Source organism: Diaphorina citri, unplaced genomic scaffold (assembly GCF_000475195.1).
Source record: "Diaphorina citri unplaced genomic scaffold, Diaci psyllid genome assembly version 1.1 scaffold73, whole genome shotgun sequence".
In the NCBI taxonomy this organism is placed as follows: Eukaryota; Metazoa; Arthropoda; class Insecta; order Hemiptera; family Psyllidae; genus Diaphorina; species Diaphorina citri.
This window is the reverse complement of record NW_007377510.1, coordinates 249220-271099: the sequence shown is the minus strand read 5'-3', so window position 1 is coordinate 271099 and position 21880 is coordinate 249220. Positions and strand designations below refer to the sequence as shown.

Below are 21880 nucleotides of genomic sequence, written 5' to 3'. Positions count from 1 at the left end.
CCTAGCTAGCTTGGAGGGTAGCGCGCCTGCCTTGTATGCACTTGGTCTTTTCTACCGGAAACTGAAACGATTTCCCCTTTTCTGAAGCTCATTTCCCCTCTTTTGAAGGAAAATTAGGGGATAAAGGAAAGGAAAAATAGAGGGAATTGGTTAGATGGCGTGTTAGCGCTTGTACTAAACCATTGGGAAATGTTCAGTTTCCGTATGTACCTTATTAAAGATCAGCCAGCCTAGCTAGCTTGGAGGGTAGCGCGCCTGCCTTGTATGCACTTGGTCGCGGGTTCGATTCCCGTCCGGGACGGAATTCATCCTAAAATGAGGTTTGTTCTCGGAACGGCTGGCTTTCTCCTGTCCTATGTTCCTTCTCTCTTTGATTTCGAGATGACAAGACCTCGGTACTTACAGTTCCCTCTATCAAACCTAAAAAGATATCAAAATTGCCGGGGGCCACTCAAACATCAAAAGTTCGAAGCGCCACCCGGCCTATATTCTAGGCGGGACGGAATTCATCCTAAAATGAGGTTTGTTCTCGGAACGGCTGGCTTTCTCCTGTCCTATGTTCCTTCTCTCTTTGATTTCGAGACGACAAGACCTCGGTACTTACAGTTCCCTCTATCAAACCTAAAAACATATCAAAATTGCCGGGGGCCACTCAAACATCAAAAGTTCGAAGCGCCACCCGGCCTATATTCTAGAGTTTTCAGCATTTTCATCTCAACTTTTCCCCCACTTCCCTTCAAGTTATACCTTCTGGGTGCTCTCAAAGAAGCAGACCGGAAGATAGGTAGGCTGCTGGGGCAGAATCACAGGGTCTCGCGGCACATGCGGGAACTCGGGCAAGATTGTCCCCTCCTCCCTCTCCATCTGCCGGCCCCTGTACAGTCGATGCTCTATCGTTTCGGGCATACAATGGAACGTATGATCGCTATGTGTGAATATACAGTCCTCCTCGTGTATAGAACTTAGGAGGAAGTCACTTGGTATGGAGGGAAAGGGAGGGATTTCTAAGGAGGCGGTGTGCGAGCCCCACACGGCTTTGAGTTGTCGTGTGGGAAGAGCGGCGAGGTAGTCGGCAGTGTACAGAAGTCTGTGGGGAAGCAATAAAGAGGCTGTGTTAAGTATGAATTTTAGCCCCGTGGTCAAAGCCGGAGGTGCTGGGTTAAAATCCCGGCAAGGGCGGAAATTTTCCAACAAATCCTTTCCGTTCTTGGATGGGCATGAATGTAAAATAATAAACCTTGGCCATCAAACTGAAATATAAATGGGTTAAGGTGCTTACAGAGTTTGGTAAAGAATGTAAAGATGTGTACAGATATCCTCACTTTGGCAGCTTTGAGCAGAGTGAAAACATGATTAAAAAGGAAAAAAAAATGCCTGCACTACAGGACCATGTTTTTCATCATACAGACTTGTCATTGCTGTCATGAGAGTGTTGGCTGATGTTCTGCTAGCTAAAACATAACCATACTATAAACTTGTTTCCACTAAACCAAAATCTTTCTTTACATGGGTTTCAAGTCAAGCAGTTAAACAAAATTTCCGTCAACCATGGTGTAGACATGCCTTACCGATTTGAACAGTTTTGATGTGTTTCAGAATTTGATTATCCCTTGAAGTGTTTCCTGTAAGTGTAAACAGTACACACTTTATCTGATAGGTGCCTGGTAAATACCTACCATTTGAAGTGTTTTTCAAGTCAGATTTCAGCTGATAAATGCCTGTTCTTTTACTCACCAATTAACTAGGTTCACACTTATTTGAGTTTCAAATGCTTAATGAACAAACATTAAAACATAACCATACTATAAACTTGTTTCCACTAAACCAAAATCTTTCTTTACATGGGTTTCAAGTCTAGCAGTTAAAGGAAATTTCTGTCAACCATGGTGTAGACATGCCTTACCAATGTGAACAGTTTTGATGTGTTTCAGAATTTGATTATCTCTTGAAGTGTTTCCTGTAAGTGTAAACAGTAACACACTTTATCTGATAGGTGCCTGGTAAATACCTACCATTTGAAGTGTTTGTCAAGTCAGATTTCAGCTGATGAATGCCTGTTCTTTTACTCACCAATTAACTAGGTACACACTTATTTGAGTTTCAAATGCTGAATGAACAAACAACAAACACAAACACCTACCTTGGTGGACAGGGTGGATCCTAAATTCCCTGGACAGATGAGAAAATGAAATGTGAATAGGATTGTACTGTGTGGAGCACCCTGACAAAGGATTGAAACAGGCTCCTTATCTTCCTGTCCTTTGCTTCTTTCCAACAATGAAGGATTGCAAACGTTTCCACTGTGGCTGGTACTAGCTTAAGGGCAAAAGGAAACGAGAAAACTGCTCTGCTTCACAGAACAATCGATTGGAAAATGTGGAAATGGAAACTGGAAAAACTTTTCCCCGACCAAAAAATGCTGCTTAGCTGCTTGCTGCTTGTTTACCTTTGGCTCGACTGAAAACTGCTCTGCTTCACAGAACAATCGATTGGAAAATGTGGAAATGGAAACTGGAAAAACTTTTCCCCGACCAAAAAATGCTGCTTGTTTACCTTTGGCTCGACTGTATGTAGCGCCTGGTATCTATTTGTTAGTTATGCAATTTGCAATCTCGTTTAATTTAAAATATGCCCGATAAAAGTTGTGTATGCAAACAGCTGTACATTTTTTCTTGGTTTGGTTCGATCGCAAGCTCGCAGGACATGAGGGCACACAAACCTGCGAGCATGTGGCATAGGGTTTGATTCTGTGGATTGGCAGAGGACGTATCATGCTATCGTGAGTCCGTAGGTTTTGTGCTCGTGTAGCTGCACCGAAGAGGGTTGATGGTCTCTAGCCAAGACTCTTTGGCTTGTCCCAAACCGCAGTGGACCATCATGAGGACCTGTGTTTTTCCTTTGAGGCATGATGAACCCTTTGTAACCTCCAGCTAGCCAGGCTGGTTAGGGTTTGGCTGCTCTGATCCCTATTTTCCCAATTTCATTTGGGGTCGGCATTTCCCTCTTTTAGTGTCCCTCCACAATCTGCTCTGTTACTGTAAAAATGACCTAGTAGTTCTGTGCTCTCTCCCTCGCTGCGTTTAGACTGCGAGAGTAAAGGGGGTGATATTATCTGACAGTGAAATCAGTGAATTAGGTAAAACTCCCAGGAAGAGAGCCTTTTTTCGGCCTTCATAGACCCGACTCTCTTCTATACGTTATGGAGCCGACTGAGCACAAAATCCCTGAACCTACGAGCTGCAGCCCCCTTTCCAGGATTTTATTTAGGGGGGGGGGCAAGGGTACAAACAGTGATATTATGGGGGGATACCCCACAATTTCCGGCCCGCTCCCTCCTAAGTCAATATGGCCCTGCCTACGAGTATGGGAAACTGTTTAGAATGATTAAATAAACCCAAGGAGGTACTGTGTAGCTGCACCGAAGAGGGTTGATGGTCTCTAGCCAAGACTCTTTGGCTTGTCCCAAACCGCAGTGGACCATCATGAGGACCTGTGCTTTTCCTTTGAGGCATGATGAACCCTTTGTAACCTCTAGCTAGCCAGGATGGCTAGGGTTTGGCTGCTCTGATCCCTATTTTCCCAATTTCATTTGGGGTCGGCATTTCCCTCTTTTAGTGTCCCTCCACAATCTACTCTGTTACTGTAAAAATGACCTAGTACTCAAAACACCCAACTTTCGTAATAACTAATATTCCAATCCGTTTCAGGCTCTACTGGGCCTTTGCCATAATCCTGGGTGTGATCCTACCCCTCAATACACCCATGGAATACTGGGATGAATCTGGAGTGAGCACCCTATTCGTGGTGGGATTCTTGAGGATAACGTTATCCCTGCATATGGTGTGGTTGATCAACAGTGCCAATATACTGTGGGGTCTGGATCCTTTGGATAAGTAAGTTCAAATTATTGTACACAGGAAGACCACTCTGAGACTTAGGTGAAGGGTATTCGTGGTGGGATTCTTGAGGATAACGTTATCCCTGCATATGGTGTGGTTGATCAACAGTGCCAATATACTGTGGGGCCTGGATCCCTTGGATAAGTAAGTCCACAATCCACATTATGTACCTATTAATTAGTTTATTCAATTTAGACATCCTTTGTAAGTACCATCATTTACTTATGTTTAACAATGGATACTTACAAGCCTTACTATCCCGACTCGGAGTTTCATCTACTTTGTAAACAGTTTCCCTTGAAAATGTCTACAAAGTAGATAAGTAGATGAAACTCCAAGGTAAACAGGACATTATTGTACACAAAAAGCCCACTCTGAGGCTTAGGTGAAGTGGCAAACAGCCCTAAAAGTTGGGTTAAACTTAGGTATACGAATCTACAAAGTCCACATATGGAACACGGGAAAACACTCCAAATTATAGGCACATATTCTTGATACATAACTACATTTGAGGACCCCTAAATATCCCTGCAAGGCCCCTAAATGTCCCAGGGTTATGAATACGCCAATGGAGTTGAAGAGTGAGTTAGGTTTCAGGATCTGACTTACTGACTCAGTAGTTCACTGAAAAGAGTAGTTCTTTGTTATAACTCACTCACTCTTTACACATCTTAAGCAAAACCCAACTTCGCAGTTTCATCTCTACTGCAGAGTCTTCACTTCGCAATTCTAACTAGTCTTTTTTCCCCATCCGTGGCACAAGCTCTGCTTATACGGATGGGTATATTAGGTGAAGGGGCAATGCGGATTAGTCAACAACAGGTGCCGCACCCCAAAAATACGCTGAATAATTTCAGCAACAGTAAATCCTAATTCTAACTAGTCTTTTTTCCCCATCCGTGGCACAAGCTCTGCTTATACGGATGGGTATACCATTTATAAAAATTCAGAATGTTCTTAGAGTTATATTGAAAAATAATAAATGGAAACTTAATAAATTAAATTAAAATAAAATTACTCTCTTTTCCCACAGACGATCTGCGGACACCAATCTCGTGTTCATCGTGAACAAATCCCTCTGGCCCCAATACCACTATCTCCTCCCATTCGACTACCGCTCTGGTGAATATGGAACATACAACGAGGGTTGCTCTACGGCCTTCATTAGGGTGTTCGCCGCCCTAGGATGGGCCACGGAGCTACGCACCATAGACACAAACACGATACGGGAATGTCTGCCCGAGTGTGTCAAGTTTAAGAAGCCCCTGGTCAAAGTCCTCGAGGAGAAAGCGTACAAGTACAACTTTGAAGATCTCATGAAACCATTCAAGTGAAAATATGGGAAGACTTTGAAAAACCATTCAAGTTGAAATTAAAATCTGCATTACTAAAGTCAAGAAAGAGTCAAAGTTCTTCAGGAGAACGCGTACAAGTACAACTTTGAATCATATTTGGGACAAATACGTGAAACAATGCGAATGAAAATGAAAATCTTGTAATTTTTTTGTAATTTGTAATAATGGCTTTTTATTTTTAACATTGTAGTTTTATAATAGTTGTACAAGTAGGTAAAATAATATCTAATAATAATTATACAACTAAATGGTAAACGACACCCAATTCCAATCAAGAAGGGACATCATTATGACAGAATTTGATATAATTGTACCTGGATACTAGTACCCATTCCAGGCAAGAATTGAGTAATCTTTATCTATTATATTTAATGCCTACCTGTACAAATCTGGATCACTAAAGTCAATAAACCAATGGTCAAAGTTCTTAAAGAGAAAGCCTATAAGTGCTTGAAGAAACCATTCTGCATTCAAGTGAAAATGAAAATCTGAAGCAAGGACGATTACGGGTCAATTTTATCACACTACAATGGTCAAAGTTCTTAAAGAGAAAGCCTATAAGTGCTTGAAGAAACCATTCTGCATTCAAGTGAAAATGAAAATCTGAAGCAAGGATGATTACGGGTCAATTATATCACACTAACCATCACCAGTTTGTCCCATTGGGTTTCAGAGACTGGTTTTAGAGTTACAAAGTAATTATTCCACCAATAAACGAGCCTATTGAAACTGCTGGCAAAAAGGAACTCTCCAGTCTTAGTCGGGCAGTTCAAACAAAGTATTTGAATTAGAGTTGTATTTAAAAAGATTAATGATAATTCTGATAAATGACACGTGTGTAGATCAACTAGATCACAACCGAAAAACTATTTCTTTATTTACATGTACACAAAATCTTTTGATAATTCTGATAAATGACACGTGTGTAGATCAACTAGATCACAACCGAAAAACTATTTCTTTATTTACATGTACACAGATTTTGAAAATTTGGACCGATTGCAATACTTTCTCATTACCTTGTATAGGTTCCCTATACGTAAAGGTAATAGAAAGTAAAAAATCTCACTGGTGAACTTTAAACATTTCAGACAATCAGAAATATGTCTCAAAACTGAGTTTGAATTTAAACACATATTATGGTCCCCGTCATTGGCTTGGGAGTGGTTTTGTCTAGAATAGAAAATTCAAATGTTATTTATGAACTAAAAAGACCAGGTTTACGTCAGTTCGCCTCAGTAAAAAGATAAGTTTACCTCAAAGTTGGGTGGACTGTTCATCGATGTATCAAACATAGGAGCAGAATCTTCTTCCTTCAACTTTTTGGGAGATTCCTGAAAACATGAAACAAAGTTTGCTTGGAAATTGTACTGTTGGATTTTCCCGGCCCCACTCAGGCTGGGTGAGGTTAATGTGAGTAGACAGGTAGATTGACTAGCTCGTAGGTGAGTCTACGAATGAAGAGTGAAATCCCCTTCACCAAAGACCTTAGTTAGCAGTTATAAGGGCCATCGGCTTTAGTAAATGCCCTTGGTCACTGCGACCTGGTTAGATCTTTTGTGACAAAGACAAAAGGTACCTTAACTTGAAGTGCTTCACTTTCAGCAAGGGTCGGAGCTGTGGTCAATACTCGGTTGAGGTCGCTTATATTCATCGGCATGGTTTGTTGATGAATATAAGCGACGAATATATTTTCCTTTGGGTCGAAGCTAGAGTCGAGTACCTACCATGCTGGCACCGGTCGCTATGCGCATTTATATGTCATAGCTACTCATTTTCCTCACCAGGCTGAGTGGGCCCCGCAACAGCTAGTCACGGAATCAACCATTTGCATGATACAAATTTCTTGACCCCGCCGGGAATCGAATCCGGGCCTCCCGCGTGCAAGGCGAGCGCAGTGACCACTACGCCATGGGAGCTGACTAGTTAGCAGTTATACAGTGATGTTAAACCTCAAACAAAACGTCACACTAACGGAAAGTAAAGAGGGTCAAGAAACTGAACTTACTTTGATATTGACACCAAGTTTTCGTTTCCTCTCCTTATCTTTCTCTGTAAGCCCCGCAACAGCCAGTCACGGAATCAATCATTTGCATGATACAAATTTTTTGACCCCGCCGGGAATCGAACCCGGGCCTCCCGCGTGCAAGGCGAGCGCAGTGACCACTACGCCATGAGAGCTAACTAGTTAGCAGTTATACAGTGATGTTAAACCTCAAACAAAACGTCACACTGACGGAAAGTAAAGAGGGTCAAGAAACTGAGCTTACTTTGATATTGACACCAAGTTTTCGTTTCCTCTCCTTATCCTTCTCCTTTACTTCTATCCTTTGTTCCTCGGCTAGTTTCTTTTCCAGCTGCTTTTGCTGATCTGAAACAATGATGAAACAACAAAAATACAAATATACTCGATTATATTGGGATATAGAGCCATCCTAGTTAGCAGTTAGCATGAAGGGCAGCGCGTCTTCTCTGTAAGAGGCGAAATTTATCCTAAGGTTTTTACAGCAGCTGGCTTTCTCCAATCTTGTCATCCTTTTTTTCTTCGATTTCGGGACTTTGTTATCAAATCCCTCTACCGACACTTTTTTTTTTTTTCAAGAAAAAATATTTTCCTCCTTCTGTTTTATATATTGAAGTTTTCAAAACAAAAAAGTAGAACTTGAGGGCCATCGGCTTTAGTAAATGCCCTTGGTCACTGCGACCTGGTTAGATCTTTTGTGACAAAGACAAAAGGTACCTTAACTTGAAGTTCTTCACTTTCAGCAAGGGTCGGAGCTGTGGTCAATACTCGGTTGAGGTCGCTTATATTCATCAGCATGGTTTGTTTATTTTCCTTTGGGTCGAAGCTAGAGTCGAGGCTGCTTTTGCTGATCTGAAACAATGATGAAACAACAAAAATACAAATATACTCGATTATATTGGGATATAGAGCCATCCTAGTTAGCATGAAGGGCAGCGCGTCTTCTCTGTAAGAGGCGAAATTTATTCTAAGGTTTTTACAGCAGCTGGCTTTCTCCAATCTTGTCATCCTTTTTTTCTTCGATTTCGGGACTTTGTTATCAAATCCCTTTACCGACACTTTTTTTCCAAGAAAAAATATTTTCCTCCTTCTGTTTTATATATTGAAGTTTTCAAAACAAAAAAGTACAACTTAAGAGTCGAGGGTCGTGGCTCCGTTAAGGCCCTTTAATTCATTAGCATGCTTTATTTTCTCTGGGGTCGGCGCTAGGCTAGGGCTGAGACTCCGTTGAGGCCACTTATATTCATTAGCATGGTTTGTATTCTCTTCGCCCAAGGGCTAGGCTAGGGTCGAGGCTCCGATGTGGAGGCCTACTAGACATTACCTCATCAATCATCCACATTGATTTCATAGCCTATACTATTGGGGTCAGTTTCTTCATCCAGGGCCGAATGAATATGACTAGCAGTAGATCGAAGGCCCTGATTAAGAGGGCCGATATTTTTGAGCCTCGGCCTCCCTGGGGGTCGGCCTGGACCTCGTTTACTAGCGGCCTTCCTTGCTTTTGCATCTGAAAGTGGAAAACACGAATCTTTATCTTTGCTGTCATTCAGGGATAAAAGCGAGATCCATCCACTTATTCAAACACTGATCACGTGATAACTCTATCTTCAAAACGGGCACGGTTAGCACCGTTGTAAAGCGTTTGATTGTCATGCAGAAGGTCCCGGGTTCGAATCCCACCATCGACAAAAATTTGTACTCGTTTTTTGATTGCAAAAATTTCAGGGTTACTTCTTAGTGCTCTCATGTTGATCCAGCACCTAAATGGGAAGTACGACCAGTCAAGCACTGTGTCTCTTATGGCCCATCTGATGAGGGACATACTATGAGATAAGCATGCTACGACACGGACCACATGAGTCTAACGTAACAGTTGTTTCATTCATACAAAAATAAAAATAAAAAACGGTTCATTAAAAATAAAATAATAATAAAAATGCTGACTTACCCAATGGTGCAATAGCTGGAGTTCTACTCGGGACCGACCAGTCAAGCACTGTGTCTCTTATGGCCCATCTGATGAGGGACATACTATGGGATAAGCATGCTACGACACGGACCACATGAGTCTAACGTAACAGTTGTTTCATTCATACAATTATTCAATATGGATCCTCCACTTACTCCTCCTACAGCTACTTCTGTAAATAAAGCATAGATGGTTCGTTAGACGCCTAAACAACCACTCGTATCCCGTTATTCAATATGGATCCTCCACTTACTCCTCCTACAGCTACTTCTGTAAATAAAGCATAGATGGTTCGTTAGACGCCTAAACAACCACACGTATCCCAATAATGGGTTACAAAATCTTACCAAATTTTGAGTTACCATTACCTACATATATTTACTGTCGAATCAACTCCACAGAAATCAAACATCCAAAGTGTTGATGATGATGATTATTATTAAACCATGGGATCAAACTTTATTTACAAAATAAATATACACAAATGGTAACAAAATTTATAGGTACAAAATAAAGTTTGATCAAGGGTGGGGTTAATGCCTATGGCATTCTCTACCACCCCACCCTTGATGTACAGAATACTGTTATCACGAATTTTAAATAATTTACAAACAAAATCAAAGGGTGGAAAGAATTAAAGAAGTTATACTTACTTGAAGTGCTACAAGATGGTACTGGGGAATCAAATGGTATTTCATTATCATTGGAAGACATGATGTCTATTTCCTCGTACACCTGAAATCACAATTCCCGATTTTGAAAATTTGGACCGATTGCAATACTTTCATTACTAGTATAGCTCCGCTATACTGTAGTAATAGAAAGTAAAAATCTCACTGGTGAACTTTAAACATTTCAGACAATCAGAAATATGTCTCAAAACTGAGTTTGAATTTAAACACATATTAAGGTCCCGGCCATTGGTTTGGGAGTGGTTTTGTCTAGAATAGAAGATTAAAATGTTATTTATGAACTAAAAAGACCAAGTTTACCTCAGTTCGCCTCGGTAAAAAGATAAGTTTACCTCAAAGTTGGGTGGACTGTTCATCGATGTATCAAACATAGGAGCAGAATCTTCTTCCTTCAACTTTTTGGGAGATTCCTGAAAACATGAAACAAAGTTTGCTTGGAAATTGTACTGTTGGCTTTTCCCGGCCCCACTCAGGCTGGGTGAGGTAAACGTGAGTAGACAGGTAGATTGAATAGCTCGTAGGTGAGTCAACGAATGAAGAGTGAAATCCCCTTCACCAAAGACCTTAGTTAGCAGTTATACTTTGTGTTATTATGCCAGAACTTTGGTGCTCACTGCAGCATTGTAGGATTTTCCCAATATCTCAATAATCCTAAAATCCAATGTTTACCTACCATGCTGGCACCGGTCGCTATGCGCATTTATATGTCATAGCTACTCATTTTCCTCACGAGGCTGAGTAATATATCTTCATGGTCTCTTAATACCCATAGCTCTGAGGCCAAAGCGATGGTATCTAGGTTTCTACGTACATCAATAGATCTTACTAATTGAGTGTGAGGACGGAGCAGGAATGGTACAGTTGGAGAATTGAATAAAGTAATACGATGATAATATATATAAATAAAAAATAAAAAAAATCTGGTGTGAACATCACACGACTTTCTATTACATTTGCAGAATACGTAGGTATTTGAAAAGAAATAGAAAAAAAAAATGTAATAAAAGGGAAATTTGTTGACACAGGGGAGTATCGAACCCGCAACTTCTCAACTGTAAGTCGGACAATTTTAAAAGTTTCACCATTCGATTCGGCGTGAAAAATCCCATGGGATCAACTATTCACATGCTTACTTGTTAATGGTTCACAACTAAAAGGGAAATTCTTTGACACCGGGGAGTACCTATCGAACTCGCAACTTCTCAACTGTAAGTCGGAGAGTGCTAAAAGTAGCACCATTCGATTCCGCGTGAAAAATCACATGGGATCAACTATTCACTTGCTTATTTATAACGGTTCACAAATAAAAGAGAAATTTGTTGACACAGGGGAGTATCGAACCCGCAACTTCTCAACTGTAAGTCAGAGTGCTAAAAGTAGCACCATTCGATTCCCCGTGAAAAATCACATGGGATCAACTATTCATTTGCTTATTTGGTAACGGTTCACAAATAAAACGGAATAATTAAAAACAAACTAAGAAACAAGTCAAAATTACGAGAAATAGTGCCAACCTAGTTAGCCTGCATTGGAAGGTCTAGCTTGCGAAATTAACCTCTACCTCTACCCTTTTAACACGGTAAGTGTCCCGGTTATTTAGGAAAATATTCGCCTGCGGCGCTATAATATTAACCTCTACTACTATGGGGCCCGCGTGCGATCTGTTGCCCCTGGCCTCAGCTCACTTACCATATTGCCGTTCAAAGTGGCCGCTTATAACACGGTAAGTTATGCAACGAAATAGTCACTAGAAGATATTTTGAAATCAGGTAGGGAACGATCAAAAATAATGGACCCAAATATTTAACCTTGGGCTTGAGTTTTTCAGCCCAAAAATCTTGAAATGGTAAGGTGAAATCTTCGCACTCAAGTCAAATCTTCGCATTAAACCAACAATCCAACCGATTGATGTGTCAGAATTCCCGGGACTGCGAACTACAGAAAGAGTTTGATTAAGTTTGATTTGGGCAATGGCTACTACAACAACCAATTATAATAATATACAATAACAGTGCTTATTTCTACTGCTCGCATAGGACTGAAAAGTCCCTTTACTCCAGCAGTAGGCTACTGTTATTATTGTGGTCAAATTCTCAAATTATATTGAGGATAAAATTCCATACCTCGGCTGGGATTGAACCCACGCCCTCCTGTTTACCAGGCGAGCGCCTTGACCACTGCACCACCGAGGCAGGGCCCTCAACTAAGAGACCAGGTTGGCTTACCTTGACTGGAAATCGGCGACCATATCTCTCCTCTCGGAGATCTTGGACGATCCGTCGAGTCTCATAAAGCGATACTTGCGATACACCATGAACTCTTCCAGCAGGTCTATCATTTTGGTCATCTGAGAATACACTAGGACCCGGTGCCCCGAAGCTTTGAGTCGCTTGAGGAGATCGTCCAGAACTGAGAGCTTACCAGCGTCGTACACCAGAGTGAGCTTATCTGTCAACAGGGGAAAATGATAACAGTTCGCTTTTTTTGGTTTAGGTACAAGATTAATTTATTTATTACTTTCTATTAAGGTGAGCTTATCTGTCAACAGGGGAAAATGATAACAGTTCGCTTTTTTTGGTTTAGGTACAAGATTAATTTATTTATTACTTTCTATTACTACAGTATAGCGGAGCTTTACTAGTTTTTACCAAACGACGCCACGTTTCGCCAGTTATGGCATCTTCAGTGGTATTCCACCTTAAAAGTTACCAGCTTTTTAATATAATTTGAAGGGGATTGACAAAGGGAACCGCAAAACTGGAGGTCTTAGGGTCCTGAAATTGAAGGAGAACGGGACAGGAGGAAGTCAGCAGTTCCGAGAACGAATTTTATCTGGTTACAGTAACAATGGATTTACACGCTCAGGCCATTTGCACAAACCGGTTTGCACAAGTGAAGCGTAGCGTGTGAACGCAGGCTTTATGTTTGCACAAGTCAAAAATACATTTTCTAGGTTTCTGTAACAGTTTTGTGCAAACCGAACAAACCGCCATGAGCAAATCTAGTTTGTGGCTTGAGCGTGTAAACTGCACAAACCGGTTTGCACAAGTGAAGCGTAGCGTGTGAACGCAGGCTTTATGTTTGCACAAGTCAAAAATACATTTTCTAGGTTTCTCTAACAGTTTTGTGCAAACCGAACAAACCGCCATGAGCAAATCTAGTTTGTGGCTTGAGCGTGTAAATCCACCTTAAAGATCCCACTAGGCCAAGCGGGTTACTTATTTGAAGATATACTATTTGCTTTAAAAAGTTCAGAGTTTTCTAGGTACCAATGGGGACTGTATTGATTTTCCTAGATTTCTGGTAATTAAAACTCGGTACAAGTTAAACCAAAGGGCACACGTACCTGGTATGGAAATATTGGACCAGCCTCGTTTCGGAGTGACAGCCATGAGTCCCCCCACTTGAGGACGACTGAAATAGTTACTAATTAAAACTCGGTACAAGTTAAACCAAAGGGCACACGTACCTGGTATGGAAATATTGGACCAGCCTCGTTTCGGAGTGACAGCCATAAGTCCCCCCACTTGAGGACGACTGAAATAGTTATTCCTCTGAGTGTATAGCTGAGCCAGGCGCGGACTGCCATACCACACTGTGTCCAGCCCGTTACTAGAGTGACAATGTTCATGTTCGATGTTATACCATGCACAGGATCTACTTGATGCGTACAACTGGCGAGACCGAGTGACCACCTGAACAAAAAGGAAGCTGGTTTATTTTGCTAGTATTTTTCTACCGGAAACTGAAACGATTTCCCCTTTTCTGAAGCTCATTTCCCCTCTTTTGAAGGAAAATTAGGGGATAAAGGAAAGGAAAGATAGAGGGAATTGGTTAGATGGCGTGTTAGCGCTTGTACTAAACCATTGGGAAATGTTCAGTTTCCGTATGTACCTTATTAAAGATCAGCCAGCCTAGCTAGCTTGGAGGGTAGCGCGCCTGCCTTGTATGCACTTGGTCGCGGGTTCGATTCCCGTCCGGGACGGAATTCATCCTAAAATGAGGTTTGTTCTCGGAACGGCTGGCTTTCTCCTGTCCTATGTTCCTTCTCTCTTTGATTTCGAGAGCAACGCAGAGATCATAAGAAGAGCAGGAATTGCCAAAAGTGCCTTCTGGAATCACAAAGAACTGATGAGAAGTACCATTAACATCAAAACAAAAACCAGACTTCTGAAAACTTACATTTTCTCAATCTTTACCTATGGCTGTGAATCATGGACCATCAGTGAATCAATGGAAAGAAGAATCAATGCGCTGGAAATGTGGTTCTATCGACGTATGCTGAAGATAAGTTGGAGGGACAAAGTCACAAATATAGACGTACTAAGAAGAATGAAGAAAAAGAACTGTGAACTGTTAAGGATCATCAAACAAAGGAAAGTGAGCTATGCCGGTCATATCTTGAGAGGGTCAAATGGAAAGCTGCCAACCAAGATCATCGAAGGAAAGATTGATGGAGTTCGGGCAAGAGGAAGACAAAGAAGAACGTGGATGGATGACGTGAAGGAATGGACAGGATTGGTGACATATGAAGAAGTGAAGAGGATGGCAGAGAATCGAGAGGAGTGGAAACACAAAGTAGAAGAAATACAGCAACCTTCTGAATAGAAGATGCTACAAATGAATGAATGAATGAATCCCACAAAGTCAATAATTAGGTTTCAGCAGGCGGCGACAGCACGTTGAATGCACTAGTTTCCCATAGATCACAGAAGTTAAACAACGTTGCGCGTGATTAGCATCTGGATGATAACTACGGTGACCATCTGACATCTGAGCAATCGCATGCTGCTGGCTTTTCCCGGCCCCTCTCAATTTTTTTTTTTTAAAGCTATAACCGCACTCGGAAACGAAGACATTACTTCAAGTGCGGTGCTTTTCATTCTCCTTTATTATTGTTGTGCTCTTAATCTACCGTCTGCCTCCTTAATCCTTATTATTTTCCTGATCATCCCCACCACATATGTCCCAATTTTCAAGACTCTTCAAGATTTCCTCAATAACATTATAAACTAAGTAAAGTCAATACTGAAACTTGGCCTGGCGTACTACCGTGCGCTCAGATTTGAGTAGACGGGTAGCTTGCCATTGAAAGGAGGATAAAACCCCTGTCACCAAAAGCCTTAGATGTTAAACAGTGACATTAAACATCTATAAAAAAGGATATTAATACATACCTGAAGAGAACTCCTAGCATGGAGAACTTGTATAGTTCACCACTACTTAATCCTAACAGTCTTATGAACGAGAAGAATTTGTGAACGTCTGAAACAAGAACGGAGAAAATTTACACTTCATGACGCAAGAAAAAACATATCCACAAAATGTAGAGATAATAAAGAATTCTATAAAGAATTCTCACTACTTAATCCTAACAGTCTTATGAACGAGAAGAATTTGTGAACGTCTGAAACAAGAACGGAGAAAATTTACACTTCATGACGCAATAAAAAACATATCCACAAAATGTAGAGATAATAAAGAATTCTATCCCATCATTTCAAGACAGTTTTACTACCTCTATTACGATCACTATAAGATCCTTAAGCCCGTAGGGACTACCTACATGTCTCCCAATCTGGTCTGTATATGTACACTACACAGATCGTTGCGTACGCAGGCAATATTTAAGCCAAATTCAATGGTTTAGACCTACAGCAAATATCGCACACAAGGAAGACAGGATAGCAAAAAAACACCAGTTCCGAGAAAAAAAAAAACCTTGTCTGTTTAGTGTAAAGTGCGCCTCGGGCAGGAATGGAACTCACGACCAAGCGCTTAGAGAGCTTGACTTTGACGCGACCGTCAACCATTAATTTATGTTTACTGAAATCTCTAACCTTATTCATGGAATTAATTTATGCTTACTGAAATCTCTTACCTTGTTCATGGAATATATTGTCATGGGACACCTGAGGGTACCATACACAACACATACCTGCTCCAGGCTTCAGATTTATGTGCTTGATTTACGGGATCATTTAGCAGGATATTAAAGTATCTCTTTGTACATATTACTCACCTTCATATTTTTCTGCGACTGCATTGCTTTCTGCCTATGGAACTTCATACACGATTGAGCTAGCTTCTTACAATTGGATAGAATTTCTTTATGTGAGTTCACTTTATTTCGTTGCACCTGAAATTTACAAGAATTTAATTACACAGCTATTTGACAGGGCCGTATTTAGCCCTCTCCCCTCAGGCTCTTTTTTTTAAAAATTTACTGTGGGCTGAACTCCAAAAATTTGAAGCATCCACCAATTCTAATACAATTGGATAGAATTTCTTTATGTGAGTTCACTTTATTTCGTTGCACCTGAAATTTACAAGAATTTAATTACACAGCTATTTGACAAGGCCGTATTTAGCCCTCTCCCCTCAGGCTCTTTTTTTTTTTAATTTACTGTGGGCTGAACTCCAAAAATTTGAAGCATCCACCAATTCTAGCTCCTGGTAAGTCATTGTTTGGATTCTTGTGCGCCAAAGTGTTTTATTTAGACTGGCAGCTTGGGATAAGAACTCCTGTTATAAGTATAAGTACCTAATGCTTTATTTAGACTGTCAGCTTAGAACAAATGGTTCCATTATATGATTATACATACTAACAGTTATGCGAATAAAAGGTAATGGGAGAAAAAATAAAATATTCTCCTACCTTACTAATCTCCTTCTTCGCCATTAGTGTCCACAGTTTTTTCCTCCGTGCAGTGAGTGCACCCGGGCTTTGAGCAAGAAGTGTTTTCTTCGCTTCCTTGGCTTCTTTCTTGGTAAGGGCTTTCTTAGGTGGACTAGACAGGTTGAGATCAGATTGGTACCATACACAACACATATTATACAGGATATGTTGCTTGCTAGGAATAGCACGGCATAGTAAGGCCTCCTCAAACACAAGCTTGGGTATCACATAGTCCTCACAGGACATAGCTAGAGGAGCTTTGGCATCTCGCCTCTCAAACAGCTCTGGGTGATTGCAAACCTGAAAGAGGCAAATAATGTAATGTATCAACATTAAATGTTTTCTTTTATTGTGAAACATATTGTCATTTAATGGGTGAAAATGGCCCAATGGTCAAACATTTCGACATTTGCGTCAATAACATTCATTTGTTTGTCGTTTCATTATTAGGATTAAAAGGTAAACTCCTCAAAAAAAAAGTGTAGTGACGAGAGTTAATTCAACCTTTATTGGACAAACAAGCTATCCGGCTCCTCACATTGACCTCACCCAGCCTGAGTGGGGCAGCAGCACGTGTCGCCCATCCAAATATCAAACACTCGCAACGTTACTTAACTTTAGCGGTCAAAGTAAGTAATATAATAGTAATCAACTTACCTTACGGAATTGCATGACTAGATTCATCAGATTCGATGCGATATTATTGGAAAGCTGAATTGATCCACCGGATGAAGAATGTATCAAATCCTCTATTTTAATCTTCTTTTTCAAAGCTGAAACAGTTTATAAGTCAATTTCCATGAGTCAACTTGTGTTGTACTAGCACTTTGTACCTTTGTTGTTGTTGTAGCGGCTTTAGCTTTTACCGAATGGTGATGGCAGAATAAAGAAAAGATATACTTTGTATCAGCCATACACCAGGGTGATGGTCTCTAGCCATGTTTCATTGGCTCGTCCTGAGCCTTTGCAGTGAGCACTACATCAAACCTACCTTACCTTTGTTGTTGTTGTAGCGGCTTTAGCTTTTACCGAATGGTGATGGCAGAATAAAGAAAAGATATACTTTGTATCAGCCATACACAAGGGTGATGGTCTCTAGCCATGTTTCATTGGCTCGTCCTGAGCCTTTGCAGAGAGCACTACATCAACTCTACCCCATTTGAGTAAGAAAACTCCCTCGTCTGGTAAACAGGAGGGCACGAGTTCAATCCCAGCCGAGGCCTTTTTCTTATTATTTGAAATTTTGAGTGATTATGGATTAATTGAGAATTCGACTAAGTACCCAATAATAGAGCATTACGGATAAGCTGTAGGAGGTAGATAATACCTCCGGCGTTTACCTCAGATCGTTGCGTACGCAGGCAATATTTAAGCCAAATTCAATGGTTTAGACCTACAGCAAATATCGCACACAAGGAAGACAGGATAGCAGAAAACACCAGTTCCGAGAAATAAAAACCTTGTCTGTTTAGTGTAAAGTGCGCCTCGGGCAGGAATGGAACTCACGACCAAGGGCTTAGAGAGCTTGACTTTGACGCGACCGTTAACCATTAATTTATGTTTACTGAAATCTCTAACCTTATTCATGGAATTAATTTATGCTTACTGAAATCTCTTACCTTGTTCATGGAATATGTTGTCATGGGACACCTGGGGATACCATATTCTGGGTGCTCTCAAAGAAGCAGACCGGAAGATAGGTAGGCTGCTGGGGCAGAATCACAGGGTCTCGCGGCACATGCGGGAACTCGGGTAAGATTGTCCCCTCCTCCCTCTCCATCTGCCGGCCCCTGTACAGTCGATGCTCTATCGTTTCGGGCATACAATGGAGCGTATGATCGCTATGTGTGAATATACAGTCCTCCTCGTGTATGGAACTTAGGAGGAAGTCACTTGGTATGGAGGGAAAGGGAGGGATTTCTAAGAAGGCGTTGTGCGAGCCCCACACGGCTTTGAGTTGTTTGGGTATCACATAGTCCTCACAGGACATAGCTAGAGGAGCTTTGGCATCTCGCCTCTCAAACAGCTCTGGGTGATTGCAAACCTGAAAAAGGCAAATAATGTAATCGTCTTCAAGAAATCGAGGCGAAAACAATATTTTGCTATGCTCAAGGTATACTATTAACACGGGGGTATGTTTTTTAGTAACAGCAGAGGACCGTAATAGGAAAAATCTTTTATCTGCCTGAAGAAAAATCGATATTCATTTAAAACTACCAAAATAGTAAGTAAATTCAGTGTTCGAACTACTAATATTGAACTTACCTTACGGAATTGCATGACTAGATTCATCAGATTCGATGCGATATTATTGGAAAGCTGAATTGATCCCCCGGATGAAGAATGTATCAAATCCTCTATTTTAATCTTCTTTTTCAAAGCTGAAACAGTTTATAAGTCAATATCCATGAGTCAACTTGTGTTGTACTCGCACTTTGTACCTTTGTATTGGTAGTGAGCACTCTTCTTCTTTTTCTTCGCCTTTTCCCGTGTACAGACGGGGTCGGCGTTTTTCGTCAGCTTCTCAATCAGCCCTAACTATGGTGATTGCTTTGGGCTGACATTTGGTTTTGGCTACAAATTTTAGATGCCCTATTCCATCTTAATAAGAAAAGTCCCTCGTCTGGTAAACAGAAGAGCACGAGTTCAATCCCAGCCGAGGCATTTTATCGTTTATTTCGAATTTTGATTGACTGTGGATTAATTGAGAATTCGACTAAGTACCCAATAATAGAGCTTTACGGATAAGCTGTAGGAGGTAGATAATAACTCCGGCGTTGGCCTTGTCTAGAGTCTAGAGGTTACCTTTCACTCGACCGAAATGAGTAATCTGTGAACTATATGTTCCAAAGTTTGTTTGTCTGCCTGTTTGTTTTTTTTTTTTTTTTTCTTTTTTTTACCAATATTTTAAAGAAGTTTTCATGTTCTTACCAGAATAAAGCAGCTTCTGTCTTGACGTGAGCGGACAATAGACCATGATTTCAATCTTATCTGACAGCTCATTCTCCACATCCTTCTTGATTCGCCTCAACATGAATGGTTTCAGGATCATATGAAGTCTGGACAAGTGACCTGAGTTCAAACAGAAGATAGAAATTCATTTTAAAATTAATGGAATACAATTCGTTTATGTTACCCGTGTAAGAGCGACTGTTTGAACAGTCTCCAAGGATACTCCTAACGCCAGCCATTCACTATCATTGATGTACCTGTCAGGTGCCTAAGGCAACAAAGGCGAGGAAGCCCGCCTACTGCTGGAGTAGAGGGACTTTTCAGCCTTATTGTGAGCAGAATAAATAAGCATTAATACTATTGGGTACTCACGTTCATCAATACTGGTCTTGTTCTCAGCATGACTCTCAATGTCTTTGGAGAACCACTCGTTGAATTCATCATGTGAGTCGAACATGGACGGCATAATGAAGTGCAGAAGTGCCCACAGCTCTGCCATGCTGTTCTGAATAGGAGTGCCTGATAGTAGAAGACGATTACGACACGAGAACCCCAGGAGTAACTTCCAACGCATACTGCAAGGTGAAAATATAATATGTAGGTGAAAATATGGTGAAACTAGTTAGAAAAGAAATGGACAATGTGTACAAGACAATGCAGCATGAATAAAATTAGAACCATGTAATCAAAAGTCAACAAAAGTCATTATTTCTTCAGAGTTTTTTCACAACTTTCAACATCGTGAAACCCCCAATCCTTTCAACACCGTGAGATAGGTGCCATTCCTAACTCACGGACATGGAATTTAAGTCCACAACTTTTGTGGATATCACCACATCACTAAGTGCCTCCTTTGCAATCAGTTACCATTTTCATCAATCTTTTTACACTGGTAAAGCCACCACTATTCATACCTACTAATCCAATTAGACCCGGGATCTCGAGAAACCTTAATAGAGGTTGCTAAATTAGATTTATGTATTCCACTCTATTTAAATAAAACTAACCTGGACGAGCTCTTGATAGCTTGCGCCTCATCCAGAATGAGATACTGCCACTTGATCCGATTGAAGTACTTGAAATCTGACACCACCAACTGATAACTCGTGATCACCACATGGAAACTCGCGTCTTTCGTGTGCAAATTCTTCATGTCCCAGAACTGTCGCAGGATTTTCCGCTCCTGAGGGCTGCCCCAGTAGGGAACCACTTTGAAATCAGGTACGAAGCGTTCCATTTCCTGCTGCCAGTTGTGTAACGTGGAGGCTGGGGAAATGATGAGGAATGGGCCCCATACGTCTGAAATCGAATAGGGTAGAATAGTGGGCTTTGAATAATAATAAGAATAGGGATTGGTACATTGAACAAACGTCAGTTAACAAGATACATACGGAAAGCTCAAGCCTAGGACAACACATTGAGATAATCAATAATTATTAATCTTAATCAACCAATCAGAATACCTACAGCATTTGAATTCTAATTGGTTGATGAACATTTATCAAAGTCTGGTCCCGGCCTTGAAGAACAAAAAAAATTTCGAGTCAAGAGGTCTCATAGCGAGAGGGAGACAGATACCTCTTTAGAGAAAATGCTGCTAAATCCGTCTCCGATTATACTAAAAACGGTATAGGTTTTATAAGGCAGAATTTTGGTCTGATAGGTACAATAATGATAATGATCGTTTTTCCTCACCATAAGTTTCAGCAATATGACATAGGAACGCTATCGACTGCACTGTTTTCCCAAGACCCATTTCATCCGCTAAAATTCCATTGATGCCCTGCGGAAAAAGAGGATAAAATAATAAAATACCTAGGCAACAATCGATGAAAGAGAACAAGAAGCACTAGAAATAGAAAACTATCAACCATAGAATCGTCAAAGCCTCAATCACAACATGGCTTTCTTATCAGGGAGTCAACATGCCCAGCTTGGAGAGTAGAGCGTCTGCCTTGTAGCGCTGGATCGCGGGTTCGATTCCCGCCGGGGCAGGATTTCCCACAGAGATAAGATTCGTTCTCTGAACGGCTGGCTTTTTCTTATCCCGTCTTCGTTCTTTCTTCGCTTTCGGGAAGATAAAACCTTAGCAGTTACATCGGGAACAAAACTCACCTGATCATACAGGTTGGCCAACCAGTTCATGCCTTTCAGTTGGTAATGCTTGAGATTGCCTCTGAATAGTCCAGGCTGGGGTCTCTCTACTTCTGTGGAGAAGGAGGGTGTGGTGCTACCAAACTGCTGAGACCTCTGCTTTTCTACTTCCACCGCATGACGTACGTTGTCCATTATGAGAGCTTTCTGAGTT

General features: G+C 41.0%; 2 protein-coding genes and 3 long non-coding RNA genes across 7 annotated transcripts in view; all 5 read right to left on the bottom strand.

The window, feature by feature from the left end:
- LOC103520949 (serine/threonine-protein phosphatase PGAM5, mitochondrial-like) overlaps window positions 1–2439 on the bottom strand; it is a 26443-nt gene extending 24004 nt beyond the window's left edge. For 2 of the 3 annotated variants that reach the window (XM_008486050.3, XM_017448834.2), the window contains exon 1: window positions 2141–2439. The gene's annotated coding sequence lies outside the window, so the exon portion shown is untranslated. Of the gene's footprint in view, window positions 1–1568; window positions 1643–2140 lie in introns of those variants that run through there. The other variant, XM_026831964.1, reaches the window with a different exon arrangement.
- Window positions 1–21880, bottom strand: part of LOC103521144 (chromatin-remodeling ATPase INO80) — a 23268-nt gene extending 1388 nt beyond the window's left edge. The window contains exons 1-20 of the mRNA XM_026832050.1: window positions 21688–21880; window positions 21268–21355; window positions 20580–20871; window positions 19945–20147; window positions 19552–19692; window positions 18886–19001; window positions 16760–16920; window positions 15823–15863; window positions 15115–15206; window positions 13288–13636; window positions 12167–12389; window positions 10672–10762; window positions 10274–10351; window positions 9903–9984; window positions 8618–8787; window positions 8015–8129; window positions 7525–7625; window positions 6511–6588; window positions 5015–5202; window positions 748–1087 (exon numbers count right to left, since the gene is read on the bottom strand). Of these exons, the coding sequence (XP_026687851.1) occupies window positions 748–1087; window positions 5015–5202; window positions 6511–6588; window positions 7525–7625; window positions 8015–8129; window positions 8618–8787; window positions 9903–9984; window positions 10274–10351; window positions 10672–10762; window positions 12167–12389; window positions 13288–13636; window positions 15115–15206; window positions 15823–15863; window positions 16760–16920; window positions 18886–19001; window positions 19552–19692; window positions 19945–20147; window positions 20580–20871; window positions 21268–21355; window positions 21688–21861 (3123 nt within the window). The 5' untranslated portion in view covers window positions 21862–21880. The remainder of the gene's footprint in view (window positions 1–747; window positions 1088–5014; window positions 5203–6510; window positions 6589–7524; window positions 7626–8014; window positions 8130–8617; window positions 8788–9902; window positions 9985–10273; window positions 10352–10671; window positions 10763–12166; window positions 12390–13287; window positions 13637–15114; window positions 15207–15822; window positions 15864–16759; window positions 16921–18885; window positions 19002–19551; window positions 19693–19944; window positions 20148–20579; window positions 20872–21267; window positions 21356–21687) is intronic.
- Window positions 6551–7712, bottom strand: LOC113472290. The gene is made up of 2 exons (XR_003394671.1): window positions 7525–7712; window positions 6551–6588 (listed from the first exon to the last, which is right to left on the bottom strand). It is a non-coding gene; the product is annotated as an uncharacterized LOC113472290 (long non-coding RNA).
- Window positions 8425–9262, bottom strand: LOC113472294. The gene is made up of 2 exons (XR_003394672.1): window positions 9229–9262; window positions 8425–8787 (listed from the first exon to the last, which is right to left on the bottom strand). It is a non-coding gene; the product is annotated as an uncharacterized LOC113472294 (long non-coding RNA).
- Window positions 9474–10351, bottom strand: LOC108251810. The gene is made up of 3 exons (XR_541961.2): window positions 10274–10351; window positions 9903–9984; window positions 9474–9519 (listed from the first exon to the last, which is right to left on the bottom strand). It is a non-coding gene; the product is annotated as an uncharacterized LOC108251810 (long non-coding RNA).